At 38.4% G+C, this 26,473-nt stretch overlaps 1 protein-coding gene across 6 annotated transcripts in view; it reads left to right on the top strand.

The window, feature by feature from the left end:
• The window catches only part of POLR2M (RNA polymerase II subunit M), a 28,281-nt gene extending 4,691 nt beyond the window's left edge, over positions 1-23,590 (top strand). For all 6 annotated transcript variants that reach the window (XM_072615738.1, XM_072615735.1, XM_072615734.1 and 3 more), the window contains 3 exons: positions 4,447-5,094; positions 21,250-21,457; positions 23,174-23,590. In XM_072615738.1, coding sequence (XP_072471839.1) covers positions 4,447-5,094; positions 21,250-21,457; positions 23,174-23,314 — 997 coding nt within the window. In that variant the 3' untranslated portion in view covers positions 23,315-23,590. The remainder of the gene's footprint in view (positions 1-4,446; positions 5,095-21,249; positions 21,458-23,173) is intronic.
• The last annotated feature ends 2,883 nt before the right edge of the window (positions 23,591-26,473 follow it).

The raw sequence follows: 26,473 nt of genomic DNA, 5'->3' as shown, positions 1-26,473 counted from the left end.
CTAACATGAATTAGTTTTTACAGAAATGGACATCTACTGAGAAGACAAAACAAGAACAAAAGTTAAGCTTTTTCTCTCTACATCTGTTTGTACATTTTCCCTTGTAAATTGTTCTAGGGCAGAGGACTGAGCTGGCATTCTGGGCTTGGCTGGCTGCATGTTCAGCTTGGATTCTGGCTCCAGAGTGGTTGATCATTCTGATGGTTTACCGCTCCAGCCTTTCTAATCTGATAAGATTGTGGCTGTCACCATTACTCCTTCACATAAAAGAAGGAGAGAACAGATACAAGGGCAGCCCCAGCTTGGGGAGTGGGTTTTGAGGGCGTTTCCCTTCCTAGTCAGGCAGGTATGAGGAAACAGAACACTAAAGAAAAAGATGCAAAGAAATACTGTACTAGAACAAGAGGTCTGGGCTTGAGCTCAGACTGTTTTGAAGGCAAAGAGAATGATTATCACAATATAAAAGAAAGGACACAAAATGTTTTTGGGGGGTGATCAATTACCATAAAAAAAACTGCCATATTCTTTGAGAATGACACACAGAGCAAAGTAGTCATGTGGACTGGTAGTGCTTGGATACTTTCTTTTTTTATGGTAATTGATCACCCCCCAAAAACATTTTGTGTCCTTTCTTTAGTATTGTGATAATCATTCTCTCTCTGCCTTCAAAACTGTTTGACCTCAAGCCCAAACCTCTTGTTCTAGTCTAGTATTTTTTTCCATCTTTTTCTTTATTGTTGTATTTCCTCATATCTACCTCCTTAGCCTTCTCTTCCTTACTAACAGTTCATGTTTTTTGTCATTTAATCATTTGTCACATCTGACTTTTTGTGACCCTATTTGGGATTTTCTTGGCAAAGATGCTGGGTTGGTTTGCCATTTTCTTCTCTAGTTCATTTTACAGATGAGGAAACTAAGGCAAACAGAGTTAAGTGACTTGCCTCAAGGTCACACAGCTAGAAAGTATCTGAGGCCAGATTTGAACTCAGTTCTTTTGACTTCAGGCATGGTACTCTAGCCACTGCACCACCTAGCTGCCCTAGTTCATGTTTATAGATGGTTTAACAACTGTTCTGTTTCTAGCAGCACTCTTTGCCTTCTTTTCTTTTCAACCCTTACTACAGAAAGGAGCTTCCGAATACTGAAGGTCATTTTGAGTTTTTCTTTGTTTCATGGGTTATCATGACCAGAATAAGATAAATTCATCACCTAATGACCAGACTACTGGTAATGATTTTCTCTGTTCTTAATTAGACTGGTTCTCAGATATCAAATACAGTCTGTGATTTGTATTGTACTCATATCCTTTCCAATATGGTAGAACCTTTCATTTTCACTGTCATTGAATTGATAAAACAGCCAGGCCCCAATGGATATAGGACTCTCCCTAATGCCCTTAAGAATGGGTATTCCATAGGGATCAGTCTTTTTCTTTCTGTCTGTTCACTTGGATAATCTCACCCACTCCCACGGATCCAGCTTTCATCTCAGTACAGACAATATCCATATCTATATCTTTGTCTTTTACTTACATGAACTGATGAAGTGAGCAGAACCAGGAGAACATTACTACTCAGTTGCAGCAATATTGTATGATGATCAACTCTGAATGACTTAGCTATTTTCAGTAATACAATAATCAGAAGACAATTTTGAAGGAATTAGGATGAAAAATGTTTTCCATCTCCAGAGAAAGAACTTATGGAGTCTGAACTGAATCGAAGCATACTTTTTCTTTACTTTTTTTTTTTTGGTCTTTATTTTCTTTCACAATACTACTAGTGTAGAAATATGTTTTGTATGACTGCATATGTACAATTTCTATCAAATTACTTGCCTTCATAATAAGGGGGGAAGAAGGGAAGGAGGAAGAGAATTTGGGACTCAATTAAAAATAAATGTTAAAATTGTTTGTTTTTACATGCAATTGGGGAAAAATTATATATCTATATCTATCTATGTATCTGTATCTGTCCCTTATGAAATGCAGTTCTGCATCACCATCTGCCTGCTGAATTTTCCATCTTGGGAATATTTAGCCTGGAGAAAAGAAGAATTTTGGGGGAACATAATAATTATTAAATATTTGAAATACTATCATGTTTAGGTGGAGTTAGGCTTTTTCTTTTTTGACACCAGAGGTCAGTGGAAGGGAAGTGGCAAAGAAGAAAATTGAGACTTCCTATCAGGAAAAGCTTGCTCATAATTAGAGCTATCCAGAAATGGAATGGTTGACCTCTAGAGCTAGGGAGCGATATAACACAAGTATAATCAAGAGTTGCAAATGAAGTGCTATGTGAGGTCCAAAAGGTTCAGGGAAGGCTTCCTGAATAAAAGAACATATGAGTCGTGCCTTTAAAGTACAAGGGTACTGGTAGTTCCTCAGATGACAAACAGGAGAGTAGTCCAAGCATAAGAATTATGTGGACAAAGGTTGTGAAGGGCATATTTTGGGCATAAAAATAGTCTGGAGGGAAGGTAATTTAAGAGGGAAGCAGATGAGATAGAGTAGATTCAGATTGTAGATGACCTTGAGCTTCTGGCAACCAATTTTAAACTTTATTGGGAGGGCTGTTGGGAACCACTGATGATTTTTGAGCAGATTTATGAATTAGGTAGATCATTTTGGCAACTGGTACAAACAGTGAAACAGAGATGCAAACTTAGTGTTTTGGATATGCTGAGATGTTGGTGCTTGCAGGTGAAAGTGCCTAATGGGCAACTGGAAATACATGACAATGCTTCTGGGAAATGGGTGGAAGTGGAGATGTTGTAGAGTCATCTCTATAGAGATAACTGAAGACTTTGAAGTGGATGGATGAGATTGTTATGGGAGAGGGTGTAGAGAGAAAATAGAAAAGGGCCAAGGTCAGAACCTTTGTGACCATCATTTTTAAGGGGTAGAAAGATGATAATTAATGTGACATAAGGAAAGATTGGAGGAGTGGAGGTGTGGTAGTAAAGACATGAGTTAGGATGCTATTATAGTAGACCAGGTATGTTATGGTCCTCAGGGGGTCTGATTTGGACAGGGGGTGGAGGGAGGGAAATGGCTCTATAGAAATTTGGTGATGTCAGTGGAATGAAAAGAAAGGAAGGAAAAGAGGAATCAAATTTGTCTTAAAAACATTGAATAGGACTAGGTTACTTAATGTGTCTGAATTTGAGGGAGGAATAGGAGATAATAGTTTTGAGAGTAGTGGTATCATTAACTATAACAAGAAAGGTTGGATGGAAAGTTTGTTTTGTGTTTCAAACAAAGAATTTGGTTTTAGATAGGCTGAGTCTGAAGCATCTGAAGGCCAATTAAAAATGGGCTTCAAGGTCAAGAGAGGGGTTGGTGATATAGGTTTAGAAGATATTGATTCTATGTTAAGGGGCGGGAGTGAGAAATAAAGGATAGCTGAGATTTATTTCTAAAATAAAGAGGAAAAGAAAAGGGGGGAGGGTGAAGGCAGTGTGTGTCTCGGGAATGTTCACCTAAAGGACATAAATGTAGTTTGTTCTCCTGAGACAGAAACTGGTATTCTCAACTATTTGTGAGATTGGGCCCTTAAGATACCAGCCATTGGGGTCCTTTCTTGAACTAAACTGCCAAGCATTCAAGCTCTGCTTCAGAAAGCACAACTCTGATGGGCTAACCAGAATGTGTGCTTGTCAAAAAGACTGTTTTACGGAGAACTCACATAGGGCAAGTGCTCACATGGTTATCAGAAGAAGCAATACAAGTCTCTCTTAATAACTCTGGAATTGATTGTGTGACATGGGAGATACTGGCACAGGACTGCTCACAGGGAATGCCCACATCAGAAAAGGTGCTGAGCTCTACGAGCAAAGCAGAATTGAAATAGCTCGAAAGAAACAAAAGATGAGCAAATTTTGAGAATCCTCTCCAAACGTTCACATGGACTATGTATGCCTTACCTGTGGTAGAACATTCTGAGCTTATATTGTTATATATATCAGCTACAGTTGGATGCACTGTAACTTGACTCTAGCATAGTGATGTCATTTTGGTGAGCAAAGAACAACAACCAACCAATGATAGTGATAAGACTTAAAATATTTTAAAGCAAGGGTGGGGAACCTCTGGTCTCAAGGCCACACATGTGGTCCTCAAGTGTGACCCCTTGACTGAATCCAAACTTCACCACTTGAGGACCTAGAGGGCCACATGTGGCCTTGAGGTCACAGGTTCCCAACCCCTGATTTAACTATTTGACTGTAGCCCTCTTTATCTTGTGCCTCCCTTCCCTATCTCCCAACCTTTTTTTTGGAAGTCTCAGCAATTCTTACCCTACTTAATTCTCCTAGTTCTTGGCCAACTAGAAATTAGTCTTTTTATCTAAACTTTTAGCTTACTCACCCCATGCTTTGATATCATTTTTTGTCTTGTGGTTTTTAAAAAAAAATACAACTTTTAATAATATATTTTTATCTTTCTAGAAAATTCATTCGCAGTTTGCCAGATGGAGGAAAAAAGATCTCTGACTTTGTTGAGAGAGTGAAATTAGCCATTGCAAAACATGAAGAGCTCAGAAGAACGACTGACAGATTGGACTTTGAACCAAAGCAAACTGTAACATGTGAAATGACTAATTCAGGTCTGGATAAGCCATGGACTCCTGACCAGAGAAGGGAAACTTCACCACTCCTTGAGTCTTCCTTTGCAGTTAGAAGCAGGTCATCTCAAATTGCCTCAAGAAACCACGGAGTTGAATCTACCATGGAAAGACCTGTTGCCATGAGTTATGATGAAGCCGGAGAGTCAGAAGGTGACATACAGTGCGAAAAGTGGATGTGTAATAACAATAAAGCTGCTAGAACTTTTCCATCGGAAATAAATGAGCAGTCCCACCAACTTGGTTTTCTAAATCATGCAAGAAATGTTTCAGGGAGCACTGATGACATGTTTATTGATAGTTTACAAAGGATCACAATTAATGATGACGACAACCAGTCCGAAGAAGACACAAGCATGGATCAGTTTTGTAGTTTTCACAGTAACACACCCAAAAAACCTCATTACATGGAAGTGCTGGAAATGAGAGCAAAGAACCCAATCCCTCCCCACAATAAATTTAGAACTAACCTGTAAGTATGGCAGGGAAACATCTCTCAGTAAATGTTCAATCTAAAAGCTCAACGACTTGGTGAATGTGCTTAAGTTCAGCTGGATTTTTTAAGAATAAAATCTATATTGTAAAAAAAGTGCCTTAGGGTAATACCCTGTTTGGCACTAATGCATTGCCTACAAGGGTCTTGAATTGACATTTTAAAATAAAATATAAATGAACACTACTTGAACTCACAGTCACTCAAGAGTGTTCACTGCTAGTATGTTTACTGCTAGCCTAATACTTTACTTTAGAGACACCAGCAATATTCATATATAATGGGTAATTGTGTGCCTTCAGCCACTTAAATCATCTAACTTTTTAGCTTGTTTCAGAACTTGATTCACCCTCTCCTTTAGCGTATAACTTTTGAGGGAAAAAAATGTCCAAAGATCTTTTAGCATTGTTCATAATATTTAGAATTTGAATTACCTAGTTCACCCTCTACTCTTTTTTTTTTTAAACAAATGAGGCAACAGGACCAGGGAGGAAAAGTAACTTGCCCAGGTTTCAAAATAGTCACTGAATAGTAGAGTTGGAATTCGACTGTAGGTCATCTGGCTTCATATCCAATGTGCTTTTTATTTTAAGTTGTTATAACTAGTTATTATTTAAAGATTGATTGTGGAATTTGAATTCTGCAGACTTTTAAGTTGCCTGTTTTTTCTTTAGTTCTTGGCTTTTTAACTAATGAAACCTGTAACATTTCTGTCAAGTTGTGAGACATTAAGAGATCAAATTTAAATCATTTAGTAATCAAATGATTGATTATTTAGCAGATTTGGCAAAAGGTTATAATGTCGGAGGAGAGGCTGAAACTTCTTAGTTGAAAAGAGATTTTAGGATTAAATGAATGAATGAAAGTGTTTATCAGGAACTTTGTGGTTCAAGGTTTTAAATAATATAGTTAGAAAATGATAAAGTCCCTGCTTTCAAGGAGTTTACACTCTAATGGGAGGAGACAACAGTATGGGAGAGGGTATGGCTTCAGGGAAGATAACATCCCCTGATTCTGAGGACATTATTCAGGAAAACCACTGGTGAAGCCCAGTAATTTGACTTGAAAGTAGTCCAGTTTAGCTCGATACATGTGTGAATTACATTATAGAAATGGACACTCATAATTTCTTAAATGTTTTCCCCTCAGTTTCAGTTTTACATTCTGTTAATGAGTAAGAAGCCGTAGGACTGTGCCAAAACCAGTTCATGCAACAAGTTTTTATTTAATACCTTCTACATTCAAACCCCTGTTGGCCAAGATGATTTATAAAAAAAACCAAAAAGTATGAGATGTGTAGAAGCTTATAATTTAATAGAAAAAATAAAGCAGGCCATTGACAGTGCAGGTATTAAGGGACAAAATACATGTAAATATAGTAGATGCTATAGGAGTTTGGGGGAGGAAGAAAGCAGTTACTTATGAAGTAGCCAGGTAAAGGTTTCAGGCAGCACTCTGACTTGACCAGGATCAAGATGCAGAGGGATGATTTGAGTAGTATGAGGGAGGAGAGAATAGAATGCACAAAGGAATGAGCATGACATTTAGGGGAGAGTGAGATTTACTGGGTTGAGCAAGGGGCTTCTATTAGGGAGTAATTTAGAGCTAATGGAATGTGTTGAAAAATGTACAGGTAATTTAAAAAATATTTCCTTAAGTTACTTTACTAAAATTACTGCTGAGTCTTAAAAGAGAATTACCTATATTTCATGCACCTTATTCCTTATTACCTATATGCTCCTGTCTCTTGCAATCCAATCTGCCTTCCATTTCACTGTACTGTAACAGTTTTCTGTGATCACTGATTGCTGATTTCTGGACCGAAGACCTTTTTCTATTCTTCATAATCTCTGTTAACACTGCAGGATTTGACACTGTTGACCTCCCCTTCTTCTCTTCGCATGTATGGTCCTCTTATATCTGATAGTTCCCTTTTCCTTTCTTGGCTTCTTTCCCTTTTTGCTTTTAAAGTAGATGTTTTCCCTAAGGCTTGCTTCTCCATTCTCCTGTTCTTTCTTCCTTAGACCATTCATTTTATGACTCCCAATTCTGTATCCCTAGGCTTACCTATCCTCTAATTTCTAGACCTGTATTCCCACCTCCCTCTTAGACATCTTTACTAGTATTTTCCACCAGTACCATAAGCTTGTTGTTCATTCATTTCAGTTGCGTCTGATTCTTTGTGTCCACATTTTGGAATTTTCTTGGCAAAGATACTGAAGTGATTTTCCATTTCCTTCTCCAACTCATTTTATAGATGAGAAAACTGGGGCAAATAGGGGTAAGTGACTTGCCCAGGGTCACACAGTTAGGAAATGTCTGAGGCCAGATTTAAACTCAGGAAGATGAGTCCTCCCGACTCTAGGCCTGGTACATCATAGCACAAGCTTATTACATCTTAAACTAAATGCATTTTACTTTCCAAATCTAACCCTAATTGTCTCACTTTTTGCTGATGGAGCCTACTAGCCTACCAGCAGTTCACCCATGTAACTTTGTTCTCTCTTATCCCATCATCAGATTTTGTTCCCACAATAGCTGTCTCTTAATATAGCTCTTTCCATTCCCATGGCCACTTAGTTCAAGCACTCTTGTTACCCTCATCTAAGTTACACCATTTGACTTATGTCTCTACTTCTTTCTTCATACCATTGCCACTAATCTCAATATACTGCTGTTTATATCACTTCCTTGCTCAAAAATAGTTTAGTATTTGCAAATTCTTTATAGAAAAAAAGTGCAAATTTCCTAACCTGGCATTCATTACAGTCTGGTTCCAAGCTTCCTTTTTCTTTTTTCCCACTTAATAGAATTTAATTTTTTCCAATTATGTGTAAAGATAGGTTTCAGCATTCATTTTTATAAGGTTTTGAGTTCCAAATTTTTCTTGCTAAGATAGGGAGCAATCTGATAATAGGTTTATATATGTACAGTCATGTTAAACGTATTCCCACATTACTCATGCTATGAAAGAGGAATCAGAACAAAAGGGAAAAATCACAAGAAAGAAAAAGAAAAGTGAAAATAGTATGCTTTGATCTGCACTTAGACTCCATAGATCTTTCTCTAGAGGTAGATAACATTTTACATCATGAGTCTTTTGGGATTGTCTTGCATTATTGTGTTGCTAAGAAGAGTTAAATCTAACAGTTCATCATACAGTGTTGTTGTTGGCTGTGAATAGTGTTTTCCTGCTTCTGTTCACTTCACTAAGCATCAGTTCATGGAAGTCTTTCCAGGTTTTTCTGAAATCTTCCTGCTCATCATTTCTTATAGCACGATAGTATTCCATTACATTCATGTACCACAAGTTGTTCAGCCATTTCCCAATTGATTGGCATCCTCTCAATATCCAATTCATGGCCACCACAAAAATAGCTGCTGTAAATATTTTTGTATATCTGGGTCCTTTTCCCTTTTCTTATTATCTCTTTGGTGTACAGTGGTATCTTTGTAAAAAAGTGGTATTGCTGGGTCAAAGGGTATTCACAGTTTATAGCCTTTTAGACATAGTTCCAGAATGGTTGGATCACTTCACAACTCCACCCACGATGCAATAGTGTTTCAGTTTTCCCACATCTTCTCCAACATTTATTATTTTCCTGTTTTGTCACGTTAGCCAGTCTGATCAGTGTGTAGTTTTAATTTGCACTTCTCTAATCAGTAGTGATTTAGAGTATTTTTTCATATGACTGTAGGTAGCTTTAATTTTTTTATCTAAAAACTGTCTTTCCTTTGATCATTTATCAATTGGGAAATGATTTGTGTTCTTATAAATTTGACTCCATTCTCTGCTATTAGAGAAATGAGACCTTTGTGAGGAACACTAGCTGTAAAAATTGTTTCCCAATTTTCTACTTCCCTTCTAATGTTGGTTCCATTGGTTTTGTTTGTGCAAAACCTTTTTAATTGAGTGTAATCAAAATTACCCATTTTGCATTTCACAATGTTCTCTATCTCTTGTTTGGTCATGAAGTCTTCCCTTTTCCTTAGATCTGATAGGCAAACTATTCCTTGCTTTCCTAATTTGCTTTGTGGTATTATCCTGTATGTCTGAATCATGTGCCCCTTTTTGACCATATCTTATTGTACAGTGTGAGATGTTAGTCTGCCTAGTTTCTGCTGTACCTGTTTTCCAATTTTCCTAGGAGTCTGAGTTTATGAAACAGTAGATTGCTAGTCATTTACTGTTGTGTCTTTTTGTATCCAACCTATTCCACTGATCCACCATTCTATTTCATAGCTAGTACCATATAGTTTTAGATCTGGTACAGCTAAACCACCGTCCACATTTTTTTTTCCCATTGATTCCCTTGATTTTCTTAACTTTTTGGCCTTTTAGATGAATTTTGTTATTTTTCTGACTCTATAAAATGTTTTTTTGGTAGTTTGATTGGTATGGCACTAAATGAGTAGATTAATTTAGGTGGGACTGTCATTTTTATTATACTGGCTTGGCCTGCCTATGAACAATTAATATTTTTCCATTTTGTTTAGATCTGACTGGAATTATTTGGAATTAATTGTTCTTTAAATGTTTGGTAGAATTCACTTTTAAATCCATCCAGCCCTGGAGATTTTTCTTAAGGAGTTCATTGATGGCTTGTTCAATTTTTTTCTAAAATGGGGTTAAATATTTTATTTCCTCTTCTGTTAATCTCAGCAATTTATATATTTGTGAATATTCATCCATATCACTTATATTGTCAGATTTATTGACATACAGTTGGGCAAAATTTCTCCTGGTTATTGCTTTAATTTTCTTGTCATTGGTGATGAATTTGCCTGTTTCATTTTTGATATTAGTAATTTAATTTTCTTCTTCTTTTAAATCAAATTAACCAGAAGTTTATCCATTTTATTGTTTTTTCATAAAACCAGTTCTTAGTTTTATTTATTAGCTCAGTAGTTTTCTTTCAATTTTAAAATGTCTCTTGATTTTCAGGTTTCTAATATGGTATTTGTATGGATATATGGGGATTTTGAATTCTTTCTTTTTCTAGCTTTTTTAGTTGCATGCTCACTTCATCAATCTGTTCTTTTGTTGTTTTATTCATGCAACCATTTCAAGATATAAAATTTCCCCTAAGAACTGCTTAGGCTGCATCCCATAAATTCTGGTGTGTTTCATTATTGTCATTCTCTTTGATAAAATTATTGATTGTTGCGGATGTGTTGTTTGACCCACTAATTCTTCCAATTAGTTTTTAGCACATCTTTCCATGGCTCTTTACTATATATAATTCTTATTACATCATGATCTGAAAAGGATGCATTTAATATTTCTGCATTTGATTGTGAGGTTTTTATGCTCTAAAACTGTACTGCTGAGAAAAAGGTGTATTCTTTTTTATCCCCATTCAGTTTTCTCTACAGATCTATCATACCAAAATTTTCTAAAATTCTACTTACCTCCTTAACTTTTTTCTTGTTTATTTTGTAGTTAGATTTATCTAGTTCTGAGAGTGGGAGGTTGAGGTCCCCCACTAGTATAGTTTTGCTGTCTATTTCTTCCTATAACTCATTTAACTTTTCTAAGAATTTGGATGCTATACCACTTGGTGCATACATGTTTAATATTGCTATTACTTCATTGTCTGATCCTTTAATGTTGAAGCTGCTAAATGCTGTATAATTCTGATGGTGGCACCTTGATATCTGAATAGCAATTCTTTCAGTTACTCTAGTTCTAGGTTCTAGGATATCAGGGCAGTTTTCCTTGATAATTTCTTTCTTTCTTTTTTTTTTTTTATTAAACTTTTAACATTTATTTTCACACAATTTTGGGTTACAAATTTTCTCCCCTTTTTCCCCCTCCCCCCCAGACCCAAGTTTTCTAATTGCCCCTGTGACCTATCTGCTCTCTCCTCTATCCTCCCTCCCTGCCCTTGTCTCCATCTTCTCTTTTGTCCTGTAGGACCAGGTAGCTTTCTTGACCCCTTAACCTGTGTTTCTTGTTACCCAGTGGTAAGAACATTACATTTGGTCCTAACACTTTGAGTTCCAACTTCTTTAGCTCCCTCCCTCTCTACCCCTTCCCCTTGGAAGACAGGCAGTTCAATATAGGCCATATCTATTTAGTTTTGCAAATGATTTCCATACTAGTTGTGTTGTATAAGACTAACTATATTTCCTTCCCTCCTGTCCTGTCCCCCATTACTTCTATTTTCTTAAGGTCCTTTCCCTCCCCATGAGTGTCGACCTCGTATTGCATTCTCCTCCCCATGCCCTCCCCTCTATCCTCCCCCCCTTCCTGCTTGTGCCCCTGTCCCCCACTCTCCTGTATTATGAGATAGGTTTTCCTATCAGAATGAGTGCGCATTATATTCTTTCCTTTAGTGGAATGTGATGAGAGTAGATCTCATGTTTTTCTCTTGCCTCCCTTCTTTATCCCACCACTAATAAGTCTTTTGCTTGCCTCTTTTATGAGAGATAGTTTGCCCCATATAACTTCTCCCTTTCTCCTCCCAATATTTCTCTCTCACTGCTTGATTTCATTTTTTTTTTTTTAGTATATGATCCCATCCTCTTCAATTCACTCTGTGCACTCTGTCTCTATGTATGTGTGCATGTGTGTGTGTGTGTACTCCCACCCAGTGCTCAGATACTGAAATGTTTCAAGAGTTATAAATATTGTCTTTCCATGTAGGAATGTAAACAGTTCAACTTTAGTAAGTCCCTTATGATTTCTCTTTGCTGTTCGCCTTTTTATGGTTCTCTTCATTCTTATGTTAGAAAGTCAAATTTTCTTTCCAGCTCTGGTCTTTTCATCAGGAAAATTTGAAAGTCTTCTATTTCATTGAAAGACCATTTTTTCTCCTGAAGTATTATACTCAGTTTTGCTGGGTAGGTGATTCTTGGCTTCAGTCCTAGTTCCTTTGACTTCTGGAATATCCTATTCCATTCCCTTCTATTCCTCAATGTAGAAGGTGCCAGATCTTGTACTATCCTGATTGTATTTCCACAATACTTGAATTGTTTCTTTCTAGCTGCTTGCAATATTTTCTCCTTCACCTGGGAATTCTGGAATTTGGCCACAATGCTCCTAGGAGTTTCTCTTTTTGGATCTCTTTCATGTGGTGTTCTGCGGATTCCTTGAATATTTATTTTGCCTTCTGGTTCTAGAATCTCAGGGCAATTTTCCTTGATAATTTCGTGGAGGATGATGTCTAGGCTCTTCTTTTGATCATGGTTTTCAGGTAGTCCCAGAATTTTTACATTATCTCTCCTGATTCTATTTTCCAGGTCAGTTGTTTTTCCAATAAGATATTTCACATTATCTTCCATTTTTCGAATCTGCGCGGTATGTTCTGAGATATCTGTCTTTCTCGAAAAATCCAAAGCTTCCATCTGTACCATTCCAGATTTGAGAGATCTATTTTCTTCAGTAAGCTTTTGAATCTCCTTTTCCCTTTGGTTAATTCTGCTTTTGAAAGCATTCTTCTCCTCATTGGCCCCTTGCACCTCCCTTGCCAGCTGAGTTAGGCTAGTTCTCAAGGTGCCAATTTCTTCAAGATTTTTTTGGTTCTCCTTTAGCAGGGAGCTGATCTGTTTTTCATGCTTCTCCCTTATCCCTCTCATTTCCCTTCCCAGTCTTTCCTCCATCTCTCTAACTTGATTTTCCAAATTCCTCTTGAGCTCTTCCATGGCCCGAGCCCATTGGGTGGGCTGGGACACAGGATCCTCGATTTCTGTCTTTGCCTGATGGCAAGCATTGTTCCTCCCCATCAGAAAGGAAGGGAGGAAGTTTTTTTTCTCCGATAAAGTACCCTTCAATAGTTATATTTCTTTTCCCTTTTCTTGGCATTGTCTCCACCTAGTGGCCTGACCTCTGAATGTTCTCCTCACACCCACCTCGCCTCCTGGTCCTCCCAGCCAGCGTTTGGGGACTGAGATTCAAATGCTGCTTCCCGCCTTAGGATTTTTGGCGGGGGCAGGGCTGCTATTCAGTGTGAGAATTAAGTTCAGGTGCTGAGGTCAGGGGCAGGGCCGCTTCTCTGGCTCAATTCCCTCAGGAGGTTTATGCACAGACCTTCCACAATGGATCCAGGCTTCCGCTGGCTTGGGGAGCCCCCGTCCGCAGCCGCCTCTCAGCCCCCACCTCCCGGGGGGGCCCGAGCTATGGGGGCACCTCACTCCCCTCTCAACCCGCCAAAGAGACTCTCTCACCTACCCCCGTCAGTCACCTATTGGTGGGAGGCCCGTGCAGCTGCTGAAGATCCCGCCTCCGGATCCCTCTCAGAACTTTGTCTCTCAGAGCCCTGGCCGCCGTCGCCACCGCAGGTCCGGGCTGGGCACCGTGTCTGCAGCGCGACGGACCTTTTGCGAGAGGTTTGCAGGTCCCTCTGTGGGTGGGGGGACCCGCGTGGCCGCAGGAGACTCCGTTCCGCAGCCCTCTCGGATCTCTTTCCCACGGTGTCGCTGCCGCGGCAGGGCTGCTCTCCTCTTCCCGCCCCGGCGCCCAGTCCCCGGCGTGAAGGTCCCCCCGCGAGAGGTTTGCAGGTCTCTCCGGAACAGAAATCTCCCTCACTCCAATATTCCGTGGTCTCTGGGTGCAGAATTCGCCCTGGGTTAGTCCCCTCTGCCGTTCTGTGGTTTGTGGGTTCGGTGCTATGTGTATGTGCGTCTTTCTACTTCGCCATCTTGGCTCCACCCCCCTTGATAATTTCTTAAAAGATGTTGTCCAGGCTCTTTTCTTGACTGTGGCTTTCAGGTAGTCCAGTAATTCTTAGTTTATCTCTCCTAGATATATGTTCTAGGTCTATTGTTTTTCCAACGAGGTATTTTATATTTTCTTCAATTTTTTCATTCTTTTGACTTTGTTTGACTGATTCTTGATGTCTCCCAGAGTCATTAGCTTCCACTTGCCCAATGCTAATTTTCAAGGAGCTATTTTCTTCAGTGAGCTTTTGTACCTCCTTTTCCATTTGGCCAATTCTTCTTAAAGGAGTTGTTTTCTTCATTGGAATTCTCCCCTTCCACCCCCCCCCCCCCCCATTCAGCCAATTATATTTTTTAAGGAATTGTTTTCTTCAGGCAACTTTTGTCATTTCTTTTCCAAGCTATTGATTCTCTCTTGTGCAACTCTCAATTCTTTTCCCAATTTTTCTTCTACGTCTCTCATTTGATTTTTAAAATGCTTTTTCAGCTCTTCTAAGAAGGCTTTTTGGTCTTGAGATCAATTCTTCTTCCCCTTTGAGGCTTCTTGTGTAGACATTTTGACATTCTTGTCCTCTTCTGAGTTTGTGTTCTGTCACTATAGTAGCTTTTTATGGTCAGGGCTCTTTTCTCTTTTTTACTAAGTTGAAAGCCTATTTCATGACTTTTAAAGTTGAGCTTTGCTTCTGGGGCACAGGGAGGGACTGTCCCCAGCTTCTTGTTCTGGGCGCTGAGGACCTGGTCACGCTGGCTTTCTGCACCAGGGCCTTGGTTGCTGGTGACTTTCTCACCACGCTGGGGTGATCCGTCCTAGTCATGCCTGTTGTGCCAGGGGTTTCCGGTAACAAGAAGTTTACCTTCTTGACTGGAGGCCTCACAGCTGGCCTGCTGTGCCCCTAGCCTGTTGAGCCAGGACCAAGGGACCTTGGTTGCTGATCTGTGCTGTGGCTAAGAGTCTCCTACAAACTTGCCCAGATACCATTTGTGCTGTGGTACACTCCCTTTTGTCCAAGTATGACCTTTCCTGAAGTCCTTCTAATTTATCGTAAGCTGGAATTTTAGCTTTTGTTGCTCCAGAATCCCTTTAGAGACTTGATTTAATGAGGGAAACTGGGCAGAGCTCAGGCAGCTTCCTGACTTTCTCTGCCATCTTGGCTCTGCCTCCCAAGGTTCCTTTCTAGTCTTTACTCATGCTGCTTCTTTTAAGGTTCTCTTTGCACCTGTTAAACTCTTATTCCCTGTTCATCAAATTTATTTTGCCCTTCATGCTTTGCTTTGTTCATGCCTTTGTTCTGAACACCCCTTGACTTAGAATGCATCCCCTTCTCTTTCTATTGCAATGTTTCCCATTCTTCACCCATTTCAGCTTTTCCACAAAGTATCCCCTGCATGCCCTACTAGCTCCATAGCCCAGAAGGATGATTTCAGAGCACATTGTTATAATTCTCTTATATACTTATATTTTCATTTATATTAGTGATTTGTGCCCCTGTTGTGGCTCCTCTAGAGTAGAAACTCCTTGAAGATAGGTTTTTGTTTATTCATCTCTATATCCCCTAGTGGGACACATAATAGTGCCTGCAAGTGGAAAGCACTTGGTAATCGATGGTGGAACTGAAGTTTTTGTGCAATTGAATTTTATTTTGAATTGTGTATTTTTTATAAAAAAAGGATTTTACTAATCTAAGCTCTTTTCCAGAGCTAGTTTTTGGCAGAGTCATTTTCCTTGTCTTTTTGATTTATTAACCAATGAATTTTGCCTTTGAGTATACAAAATGCTGTGCCAGGTGATGTAGGGAGGGACACCCTGAAGTGAAGGGTGCCCCTTCCCTTTAGAAACTTAGTCTGATGGGCTAGATCAGATTTCCTTATGTGAAAAAATTAATATTACAGTCATTTTGATGTCTTATAAAATGTAAGGAAGATAGTACAGTGCACTGGAGAGAGCTCTGGATTTGGATTCAAAAGTCCTGCATTTAAAGTCCAAGTCTGCTACCTTTTTGTGGAAACTCAGCTCCTCTGTTCCTCGGTTTCCTCAGCAACAGTTGTCTCCAAAATAAGTAAAAAGTTGAAGGGGTTACACAGACCAGCGAGAGATCCATGCATATATCTGAGAGGGCCCATAAACTTAAATGGGGAAAAATGTATATTTTTGTTAACCTCAGCTGAAATGTAGCATTTTCTTCAATTTTTAAAGTTAAAAACATATTATTCAGAGACAGGCTCCTTAGCTATCAGCAGAATGCTGAAAGGGTTCTGATAAAATAAAGTTTGAGAACCCCTGGATTAGAAGATTTCTATAATCCCTTTCAGTTCTAACCCTTATCTTAGATTCTAACGGATTCCTGACCCATCTCAATGAGCCCTTAGAAAAATAGAAACCCTTGTTTTAAAGAAATCACTGCCCTTTGTGCAAATAAATGTCAGGTCAGAATAGCGACAATTGACAATCTGCTGCAAGTATTAAAATGTAACATCAGATGTTTGCAAAAGCCATGAGAGGCAAGCAGTCTAAGAAACAATACTTTCATTTGTTAAGAGCAATGTTTTAATTGAGAAATTTACCGAATTTAAAAAATTTTTGCAAGTATTTACTATAAAAAGAAGTAAGTGTACAGGCTTAAATTTTTTTAAAATTAATTTTTGACTCAATAAAATACCCTATTTGTAGGAAGTCAAAATATTAATTCCCAATTTTTGTGATTCCTAGTGGAGATGTTTTAAGGAGAGGTTCATTTTTGCACCTACAAGAAGATAAAGTAAGAATAGGTGTCAAATATAGCAAATCATCGGGTATTTTGGTTTAGATGTGCCTAAGACAACTTTTAAAAAAAGGCTGGGTCTTTAAAATTAATAATAACCCACATTTATATAGTGGTTTCAAGTTTGCAAAGCACTTTATACATATTGTCTGTAGCTCAGAATGTGAACAGCTAATTCATACTTAAGCTACATTAATTCAAATAGTTTGTGAAGAAATGTGCAGTGTCCAGGGGATGGCTAGTCCTCAGTTCTGACTACATCTGGAATAGTGTGTCCAATTCTGAAGTGCCATGTTGACAAGCTGGGGCAGCTCAGATCAGGATGACCAGGAAGGCAATGGAATTTGAAAACCATGGCCTTCAAGGATTGGTTAAGAAACTTGGGGTGCTTTAATGTGATGGAGGGAGGGGAGAGCACAGTGGAGAAAGTACTCTATCCTCTAATATGTAAAGGGTTGTCATTTAGAAAAGGGATCAGATTCTGTTTGGTTCCAGAAGCACAACTAGGAACAACAATTCTAGGGAGGCAGATTTCAGCTAAGCACAAGAAAGAACAATCAGAACTTTTAGAAACAGATTTTCAGTTCCATCATTAAATGCTTTTGTGTGCTCAAAACTACAGTCTCTGTTCTTGAGGAAGAACTCATAATCTTAGCGGAACTAAAGCAGGGACTCACTTTCATGAGGAGGTGAGTTCTTGTAGAGTCGATCCCTATCCAAGAAAGAGTTGAATGAGAAGACCACTGAGGTACCTTAGAATTCCAAGCTTTTTGGATGAATTCTTAAGTATCTAATGCTCTAATATGGCCAGTTGGCAGAGGGGAGGCAGAGGTAGAGTAGGAGATATGGTGGAAAGGTGAAAGAGGACAGAAGAGAAACACAAAAGAGTGTAAGAGGAATCCAGAGTTGTTGCTTCATTTGAAAAATGATGCAGTTACAGACAGGCTCAGGAGTTGTTGAGTGTGATCCCATTTGGGATTTTCTTGGCAAAGATCCTGGAGTGGTTTGCCATTTCTCCAGTCCATTTTACAGATGAAGAAACTGAAGCAAACAGGGTTAAGTGACTTGCCCAGGGTCACACAGCTAGTATGTGTCTGAGACCACATTTGAACTCAGGAAGATGAGTCTTCCTGGCTCTGAGTCTGGTGCTCTCTGAGGCACCCAGCTGCCCCTTTTATATCGAGATTGCCACCCAGGGCAGATGTTCTCTGCCAGAACTCTCCCTACTGCTTATGGAGCACCTCAGTGGAACTGGATAGCACAGTTGATAGTACTTCCAAGGCATTGAAGAATAACAGTGCTCCTTGCAAGTCACTCATGCTCCTGCAATTTCCTGTTTCAGTGTTCATAAGCTTCCAGGGGCATCAAAAGTAGGACAGTTGTAGAGAAGAGAAGGGAGGGCATTCACTGCCTCCCTTAAAGGTTAAAGGACTCTACTGTAAAGGTGAGTGTTAGAAATACTGCTTTAGTCATAGCCTGTTAATTCATTTGGGTTATATAAGTATCATAAAGAGTTATCTCCAAATATTCCTTTTGAAATACTAATTATCTTTTTTGAACTGAGAATTAGATTCTTTGTTTTCAAACTTCATAACTTATTTTGGAAATTTTTTTTTTTTAAATTCTTGAAGTTGTATGTGGAAGGGTGGCTTAGATTTTAGAAATATAAAGGTTGTCCCAAAAGTCTAACATAATAAGTTTTAAACAATAGCTTAAGCTTTGGAAGCTTTGAAACTTTAGAGGCTTTTTTAAAACTTTGTAATTTTAGAAATATCATTCATCATATTAGCTGGGTCTTTATGTGATGGATCCCTATGATTTTCATTCAGTGTCTTGGTATAACTATAATTTACAGATCTGGAGAACCTCTTGGGAAGAAGTGTGTTAACACAGCTTTTTAGCCACTTTATCTAACTCTCCACAGTCAACTTTGAATAAAATAGCCATTCAGTTTCCTGGAAGGGGAAATTGCTCTCTGGGCTGTGCAGATCTTAATGTAGTTGCCAGAGGGAGACGCAATTAAATTGAGGGCCAGATTTGTTTTCCCTGCCCTTTTTGTAGATAGCTTTTTGCCAGGCACAATATAAAGAATTGGCCCATCCCAACATATTGTCCCCAACATGATTACCAATATGGCATTCTTGCTAGTAGGTAGGATCATTCCTCTAGGATAGATTTATTGCTGTCACAGAAGTCTTTTGAGATTCAAATGTTTTGTATGTGGAGTAAAAATAGTTCACATTTATACTTTAGTATTTATGAGTTACAATGCTAGTTCTTCCTGGTTTATTATATGAATTAGGTCTAATTCAATTCCATAAACATTTAAGTTTACCTTTTGCTTAGGTTTTAGAGGACCAACTTAGACTTGAAAAGTTATTAAGCACACGATACTTAATAAATGCATAATGCTCTGTATTTGGGATAATAATAGTTTGAAAAGACGTAATTCGTCCCTTGAGCTTACAGTTTAAGTGGGTAGATAATACTTGTACGCGAGTAACTGTAATACAGATTATAATAAGGACAAAGAAAACATCCAAAGTATAATGATGATTATGGCTTATATTTATTAACTTTTGATCTTCACAGCACCCTGTGAAATAGGAAGTTCATGTTTTATCCCCGTGTTATATATGAGGAAACAGAAGCTCAGAAACTTGTCCATGATTACACAACTAGTAACATGTGGTGGGAGAAAATCTGAAGACAAAGAACTTAATACCTGTATATTCTTTTGGAAGGTAGTAGTCAGGCCATGTCCTATAACACCATTCGCAAACATAAGAGTGCCCATTGGCTGTGGGACACTGTCCTAAGTCCTGGGGAGACAAAGAGAAGCCTAAAATACAGTTGTTCAGTTGTTTCAGTCTTTGTGACTATATTTGGGGTTTTCTTGGCAAAGATACTGGAGTGGTTTGCCTTTTCCTTCTCCAGCTCAATTTTACAGATAAGGAAACAGAGACAAACAGGGTCAAGTGACTTGACCAGGGTCCCACAGCTAGTAAGTGATTGAAGGCAGATTTCAACTCGGGAAGATGAGCCTTCCTGACTCTAGGTCCTGGAATTCTATCCACTGTCCCACTTGACTGCACACTTAAGGTAAAGTAGTTGCTTCTAAAGAATTAACAGATTAGTTGAAGAGACAGGGCTTTTACATAAAATGATACAAGATAGTGGGATGGTAAGTGCTAAATAAGTAATAGGTTATAAGTTGTATAGGAACTCACAAAGAGCTATCTTGAAGGACTAGTGAGGACTGAAGAGGGCTTCATAAAGGTGGGACTTATTCTGGGCCTTGAAGTATTTACAGAAGTGGAAAACAGAGAAAGGAGGTCATTCAAAATAAATTTATGAGTAAGTCAAGGTTGGAGGTAAGACTGTGTTGGGCATGTTCAGGAAACATTGAGTAGACCATTTTGGCTAGGATTTTAGAAATTTGAGATAAGGCTATGGAAGGAGGGAACAGAGAGTAGAAGGCCTAACCCTAAAAATCATCTAAAACCACATTTATCATCTTTCTTCCCAACCACTTCTTTTTCGTCTCAACATTACTGTAAATGAAGGGGTTGGAGCAGATGGACTCTGAGGTTTCTTCTGACTTTAGAGCAATGATCTCATAGGACCATCTCATTGTCTGCAGGAATGCTTGTCTTAGTTACAGAGAAGTCCAGAAGAGGAGGAACTGTGTTGGTGACAGCCCAGTGAATATGATTGTAGACATGTTGAGGTGAGGAGACGAGGTGACGAGGACAGCTAGTTTGGAGATAGCAAGTTGAAGATGTGGGACTGAAGTTTGAAGAGGCATCAGAACTGGAAACATCGATTTGGGAATCATTGACAAAGTGATGATGTATGGAAAATGAAATGCAAAAGGCTTTAATTGAAGCCATGAGAGTAGACATAATCACTGAGGAAGAGAGAGTCAAGCAAGTGGAGCAGAGGGCCCAGAGTTGAGTCGAGTCATGCCCATATTGAGGGAGTGGGAAGAAGAAGCAGGAAAAGACAGGAGAAATAGACTGATGTCGGAGATTGCTAGACTTCAAATGAAACCTGGTTGTCAGCTTGACTAGGGTTAGCCTGTTCTTGGTCTCTCATGTCCCTGAGTATGTAGTAGAGGGCAGACATGGCCTTCTTATTTCCTCTATCCTGTTGAGAAGGGGCTGCAGCATCTGTCTGTTTCTCTGAGGTTAAAGATGCATAAGTCTCAAGGCTTTAAGCTTCAAAGGAAATTCTGACTATAAATGCTGCTTGATTTGCTAGAAAAATCTCCCTCTCTCTTCATTTGTTTGACAAGTTCATATATGATCTGATTGCCTTGTTTAAATCAATCTTTTACTCCAAACTCCTCATAAGCCCCTCATTTTTTAGTAATGGGAGGAATTAAGGAAGGAAAAAAATGTGAACTCTAAATTCCAGTTTACTTTCACCAGTTACCTTTTTTAGTGAATGGAGATGAAGGTTTCAAAGATGAATAAAATGTGTACAAAATTTCTGCAAAGCATGAGGTGAAAAGAGGGAAAATTAAGCAAGTTACTGTATGTGTAATTCATTTTCTATAGCCATCTTCAGAAAATTTTCTATTTCGAAGAGGAAAATATCCTAATTTTGGATAAATTCTTTGTGAATGTTTAAAATAAGATCCTGCTAAAACATAGCCTAAATAAGTCTTACAACTTGTCCATTTCCAATATTGTCATTTTTCCCCTTTAAGGCTACCTTCAGAACCTTATGAGTCACCTGGCCATTCCCCACAGAGAAGAGAGTCTCCAGTGTCAGTGGAAGAAAGGAAGCGCAGGGAGAAGAAGCACTTGGACGACATCACAGCAGCTCGGCTGCCCCCACTTCACCACATGCCTGCGCAGCTGCTGTCAATGGAAGAATCTTTAGTAATTCAGAAACAGCAAAAACAGAATTATGAGGTATGAAGAATATTGCTTTTGTTTACTAATTTAAATGCTTAATTAAGGATGTTTAAAATTAGGATCTTGAAGTCTGTATGAGGAGTATACTGTTTTTGCCTGCAGTCAGCCATTTTATTTAGTTTGTATATGCAGCGCATAAAAGGCTTTAACACGCACCATTTCATGTATGAGCTTGAAAAATGGGAAGGAAGTACAGTGTTGACAAAAATTATTCAAGGTTGCAAAGAATGATGGAGGTTGGAAAAAAATCAGAGATTATTTATGCGGATAGGCAGACAGACCCTTTCTGACTTCCCATATAGAACATCCTGGGAGCAACACATTTCCAATCAGGTGCTACAGGTCAGTTAATATTGACTTTTCCATTAACAATTATGTAATGTTGCCTGACTATATGTAATGACATTTTCAAGGTCTGTGCCTTTTTCTCAAAAAGTTTCTTCAAATACTTTAAATAGGTTTTCTGTAAAGTGTGTGTTCTTTAAATCGTCTAGTTTGGAGAGTGGATGTCTGTAATAGCTAGTTTCAATTTACTATTTTTCAGCTACCATGTTGAGAGTTTTGCTTTTGAAAATTTTTAAAAAAATTAAATGAACCACTTCAAATGAGAATTTATTACAGTATTTTTAGCTTCTCATTACAATATTAGCTACAGTTAGCTACCAGTTTAGTTCTCCCTTAATATGTGGGAAGCTGTGTGTTGGGTAAAGAGAGCAGTCCAAGTGAGGGGATACCATGAATGTGAAAACAGAAATTAATGTGGCCACCAGGCATTTGCAGGTGGTCACAGTAATCCTTGGGTGGATATATGTAAGATGTGAGATTTATAAAGACAGCCTGGCCCTTTCTGTAGAGAAAGACTTTCTGAATAGGCACAGCCATGTCCATATTGGTCTATTCGTTTTTGTTGTGGCATTTGACACTCTTAGAGCTGGGTTTCCATGTAGGAGCTTCTGTCTGTAGGAGAATCAATACGACACTTAGAGAGATATTGGTGTTTTAATAACAAAAGTTGCTGACCAGTATACTTCTTTTAAAAGTCCATCAATTTTTATTACTCTCCAAGTCCCAAATCCAGTTATCCGATTCTTGCCAACATTTGATTTATTTCCATATATTGTTGATTGCTAATAGAAGTTAGTAAGTGCCAACGTAGCATGGTTATAGCTCTCATGGAGGTTGGATCATTTCTCTTGATCAGGCTCGTAGGTGGGAAGGCGCTGTGAGTGCCCAGTGAGGTGAGAGGACACACATTTATGAGTGGATCCAGTCATCACAGCTTTATGATGACAGGGGCTACTGTATGAGATGGTGAGCCCACTCACTAGAATTGTTCAGACAGTTCTAGGGTTTGGGTGGCATCTGTGGGAGGAGGGGTGGCCCCCAGAGGGGATTGTGTTCCCTCTAATAGAAGACAAACTCTTCGAGGTCAGGAACTGTCTTCATGGTTGTCTTTGTTTCTGTAGTGCCTAGTACAGTGCCTGCAACATAGGAATTGCTTAATAAATGTGAATTGAATTGGAGAGAATTTCTGCGTTGGGTGGGACACTTGGAGATAACTGTGACTTAAGAAATTAGTTAAATGATAAAGTACAAGGATGTTTTTGTGAAAAGGCTTATGTATATACGTGTTAGAATTTTTTAAGGAATAAAAATATTGTGTGAGGAAAAATACAAAAGTTTCACGTTGATCTCTCTTTTTTTCTTTTAAAGGAAATTCAAGCCAAGCTTGCTGCACAAAAACTGGCCGAAAGACTGAATATTAAAATGCAGAGCTATAATCCTGAAGGTGATGCATCAATGAAATACAGAGAAGTGAGGGATGAAGATGATTATCATTCTTCTGAGGATTAATTCTGAAGAAAGATGATTGAGCCTAAATTCTTCACTTCTGAAGTTTTAATTCATTACATTAGACTCCTAGCCTCTGAAAGATATTTTATTTTTGAATTATTTAGGCCAGCAGTCAAAAGTAGAAATTTACAGTGTGCATAAGAATGCTCAGTCAGACTGTGAAGATTTCATGGTGTACTTGCCATTCAGAAAATTAAAAAGAGATTTCGGTTAAGGATGTGATAAATGTGTTTCTTATGTTTATATAAAATAAACTTTTGCAGTATTTTCTATTTAGTTTGATTGTTACTCTAATTTAATTTTGGAGAATTATTTAGTTTTTTGTTGCTTCATTTTTCCTAATTTATATCTAGAGCTTGATTTTATTTTCATATATTGAAGAAATCTTGAAGTATAGCCCCCACATTTTATAAATAGGAAAACTGAGTCACAGAGAGATTGTGTGATTTGCCCAGGGTAACACAGCTGTTATCTGTTGGTGGCAGGATTTGAACCTTGTCTTCCTGACAGCAAGTCCAGAACTCTAACCACTTTTCCAGTTAACAGTAATTAGAATTATAATAGAACTACAGCTATGTCAAACTATGATGAGTACCCTACCACAGTGAAATAGTCTTTATTGAGTTCTATTTTGCCATGCTGGACACTATCCTAAGAAAAATTACATAGACGTGGTTTCTTACCTTTTTAGATTGAGACAGGGCAATCTCGGGAACTTCTCTGTTTATATTCTGTTGGGTAAAAAAAAAAAAATTGATCCCGTATTTGATTATTCTGGAAAGAAACATGTAAAGAGGTGGACTTTCAATAGATGCTGAAAAGAATAGGGCATTCCAGGAGGCTCATAAAAGGGAGGGGAATTTAGCAGATCTATCTAGGGTGTTTCTGGAGATGAGGGAGAGAAAAAGAAGCAAAGGCAACTAATTGATGGAAGTAACTGTATTCCAATTAAACTTTTTCTTCATAAGAAATTATCCTGTTACTTTATAGGAAATAGAAGTTTCATTATTGGGGAAAATTAGCAGTTTAAAAAACAGAATTGCACACCATTGAATTGTGATGATTTGCCAGCAAACCATTTAAAAAACCTCACCATTTTCAGATTATCTTAAAATATTAGACACTTGTCTTTAAGATAGCTATTTACCCATAGCCTATGTGAAATACTGTTGTCTAATTTTGCTACATTTTAAATTATGTTAAGAGAAAGAGTTAAAATATTGGTTAGAGTATCTACAAAATGCTACTGTTGATACCTTAATATCACAGTGCCTAATTGAGTTAGTTTCTACTGCTGTCTTAAGAGAGCTTGCCAGTGGTGGGAAGACGTTGAGATGCTTGTCTAGGTCTTTTTAGCGTTTGTTTCTGAAGGAAGGTTGTGTATGAGGGCAAGAACATCTCAAGATCTACACCCATTTTGGGTAATTTTTTTCTCCTATGATCATAAGTCAAATGTAAGGCACATTGTTTTTTAATACCCTCTTTATTTTTAAATTTCAAATGTTAGAGCAGTCAATGGTTTCTCTCAAAGTTACCTGACAGACTATTTAACAGGTTCTCTAAGATTACACTACTGTTGGTCACTTAAATCCAAGGAACCCAACAAGGTATTAATCTTATTTCTATGCATGTAAGAATAGCCCCCTTTTGGAACTGTTTGTAGGTTGGAGTTACATAAGCTGATGCTCTGTACTTTGCAACTATGGTTTGACCAGAAGGTTTAAACTGTTCTTTTATTAACATGGGATGTGTATATTCTGAAGAAAAATCATGTGGGGTTGAGGTATTCTAGTGGAAAGAGTCCTGGACCATCTTGTCTGGAGAGAATCTGAACATTTGGGGACCACTTTCTCTGGGAAGGGGCTGCACTTCCTTGGACAGTATTTCACTTTAGGAGAGAGGTTGTATGAGTACCCAAAGACAGTCAGCAACCAAAGTGAAAGAACCAGAGACACAATAGGAGCCTTAGGAATGGAGACCAAGCAGAGGGAGAACAGAGGAGTGGACTAGTCCTCCCAACATAGAACCCAGCGTGACTCCCATCACACTATGCTGCTTCCACCTGATGTTGCCTTCATGAACTGGTATTTCTAAAAATGAGGTATAGCAAGAACTTAGGGAGGTTGGGGTAAGAGCCACAATGGAAATAATATGGAAACAGAAAAGAAGAGGGAGCTCAAATCTAGTACTTGAGAAGCTTTTCCACCATGAAAGACATGAAGTAAAGGACTGAATAAGGGTAAAGCCCTGGCTTTGGATTCAGGAAGCCTGAATTTAACTTATAATTTTGCCACACAATATCTGTGTGGTTTTAGTCACAGTAAACTTCTCTGGACCTCAGTTTTCTCATTTGTAAAAAGAGGTCACTTCTAACTCAAAGCCCGGACCTCAGTTTTCTCATTTGTAAAAAGAGGTCACTTCTAACTCAAAGCCTGTGATTCTGTAATTGTTAAGAGTTAGTGGAGGAAGAGGAAGGAAAGCAAACCCACATAGCTGCTAAAATTAGTGTTACAACAGGAAATGAAATGAATCTGTAGTCTGGAAAATTAAATCTGAAAACACTTCCTACATCTTTCAAGTGGATGGGTCAGGAAAATGAAATGCTCTCAGCGTGGCTAGTAAAATGAGTATTCAAGTCAAGCAGTGAACTTAAGCACTGGAAAAGGTGATGGATGAAGATTGTTCAGTCTTGTGTGGTTTGAGGTAATCAGTCCCATCACTTTATAGTTACTCTGTGTAGATATGGAAGAATAATATTACCTTGTATTTTCATAACACCTGTCCCTGAATAGCTCCCATTTCATTCCCAAGAGGACTATGAGGATTAATGAGAATGCATAAAGTCATGGACACGTGGGATTCTACCTGCTTCCTTTAACTGGGATGTGAGGTAATTTGCCCAAGGTCATGCAGAGGTAGAGCCGAGAACAGAACCAGGCACTCAGGCTTTCATGCATTAGACTGTGTTGCTTTGCACATAAATATTACTAATTAAGATTGCTGAACCTTACACATTCATTCTAATTTATCAGTACTCATGATGTTACCAATACTGCAAAGAAACTTCTGGCTTTATTTTGCTGAATGTGTGTGTGTATGCGTATATTTTAATCTAAGGTTTGTATGAAAATACTGTAAAACTAATTTTCGCCACCTCAT

Source organism: Notamacropus eugenii, chromosome 1, assembly GCF_028372415.1.
Source record: "Notamacropus eugenii isolate mMacEug1 chromosome 1, mMacEug1.pri_v2, whole genome shotgun sequence".
Classification (NCBI taxonomy): domain Eukaryota; kingdom Metazoa; phylum Chordata; class Mammalia; order Diprotodontia; family Macropodidae; genus Notamacropus; species Notamacropus eugenii.
Note: the sequence above shows the minus strand (reverse complement) of the source record. Positions and strands in the feature narration are given on the sequence as shown.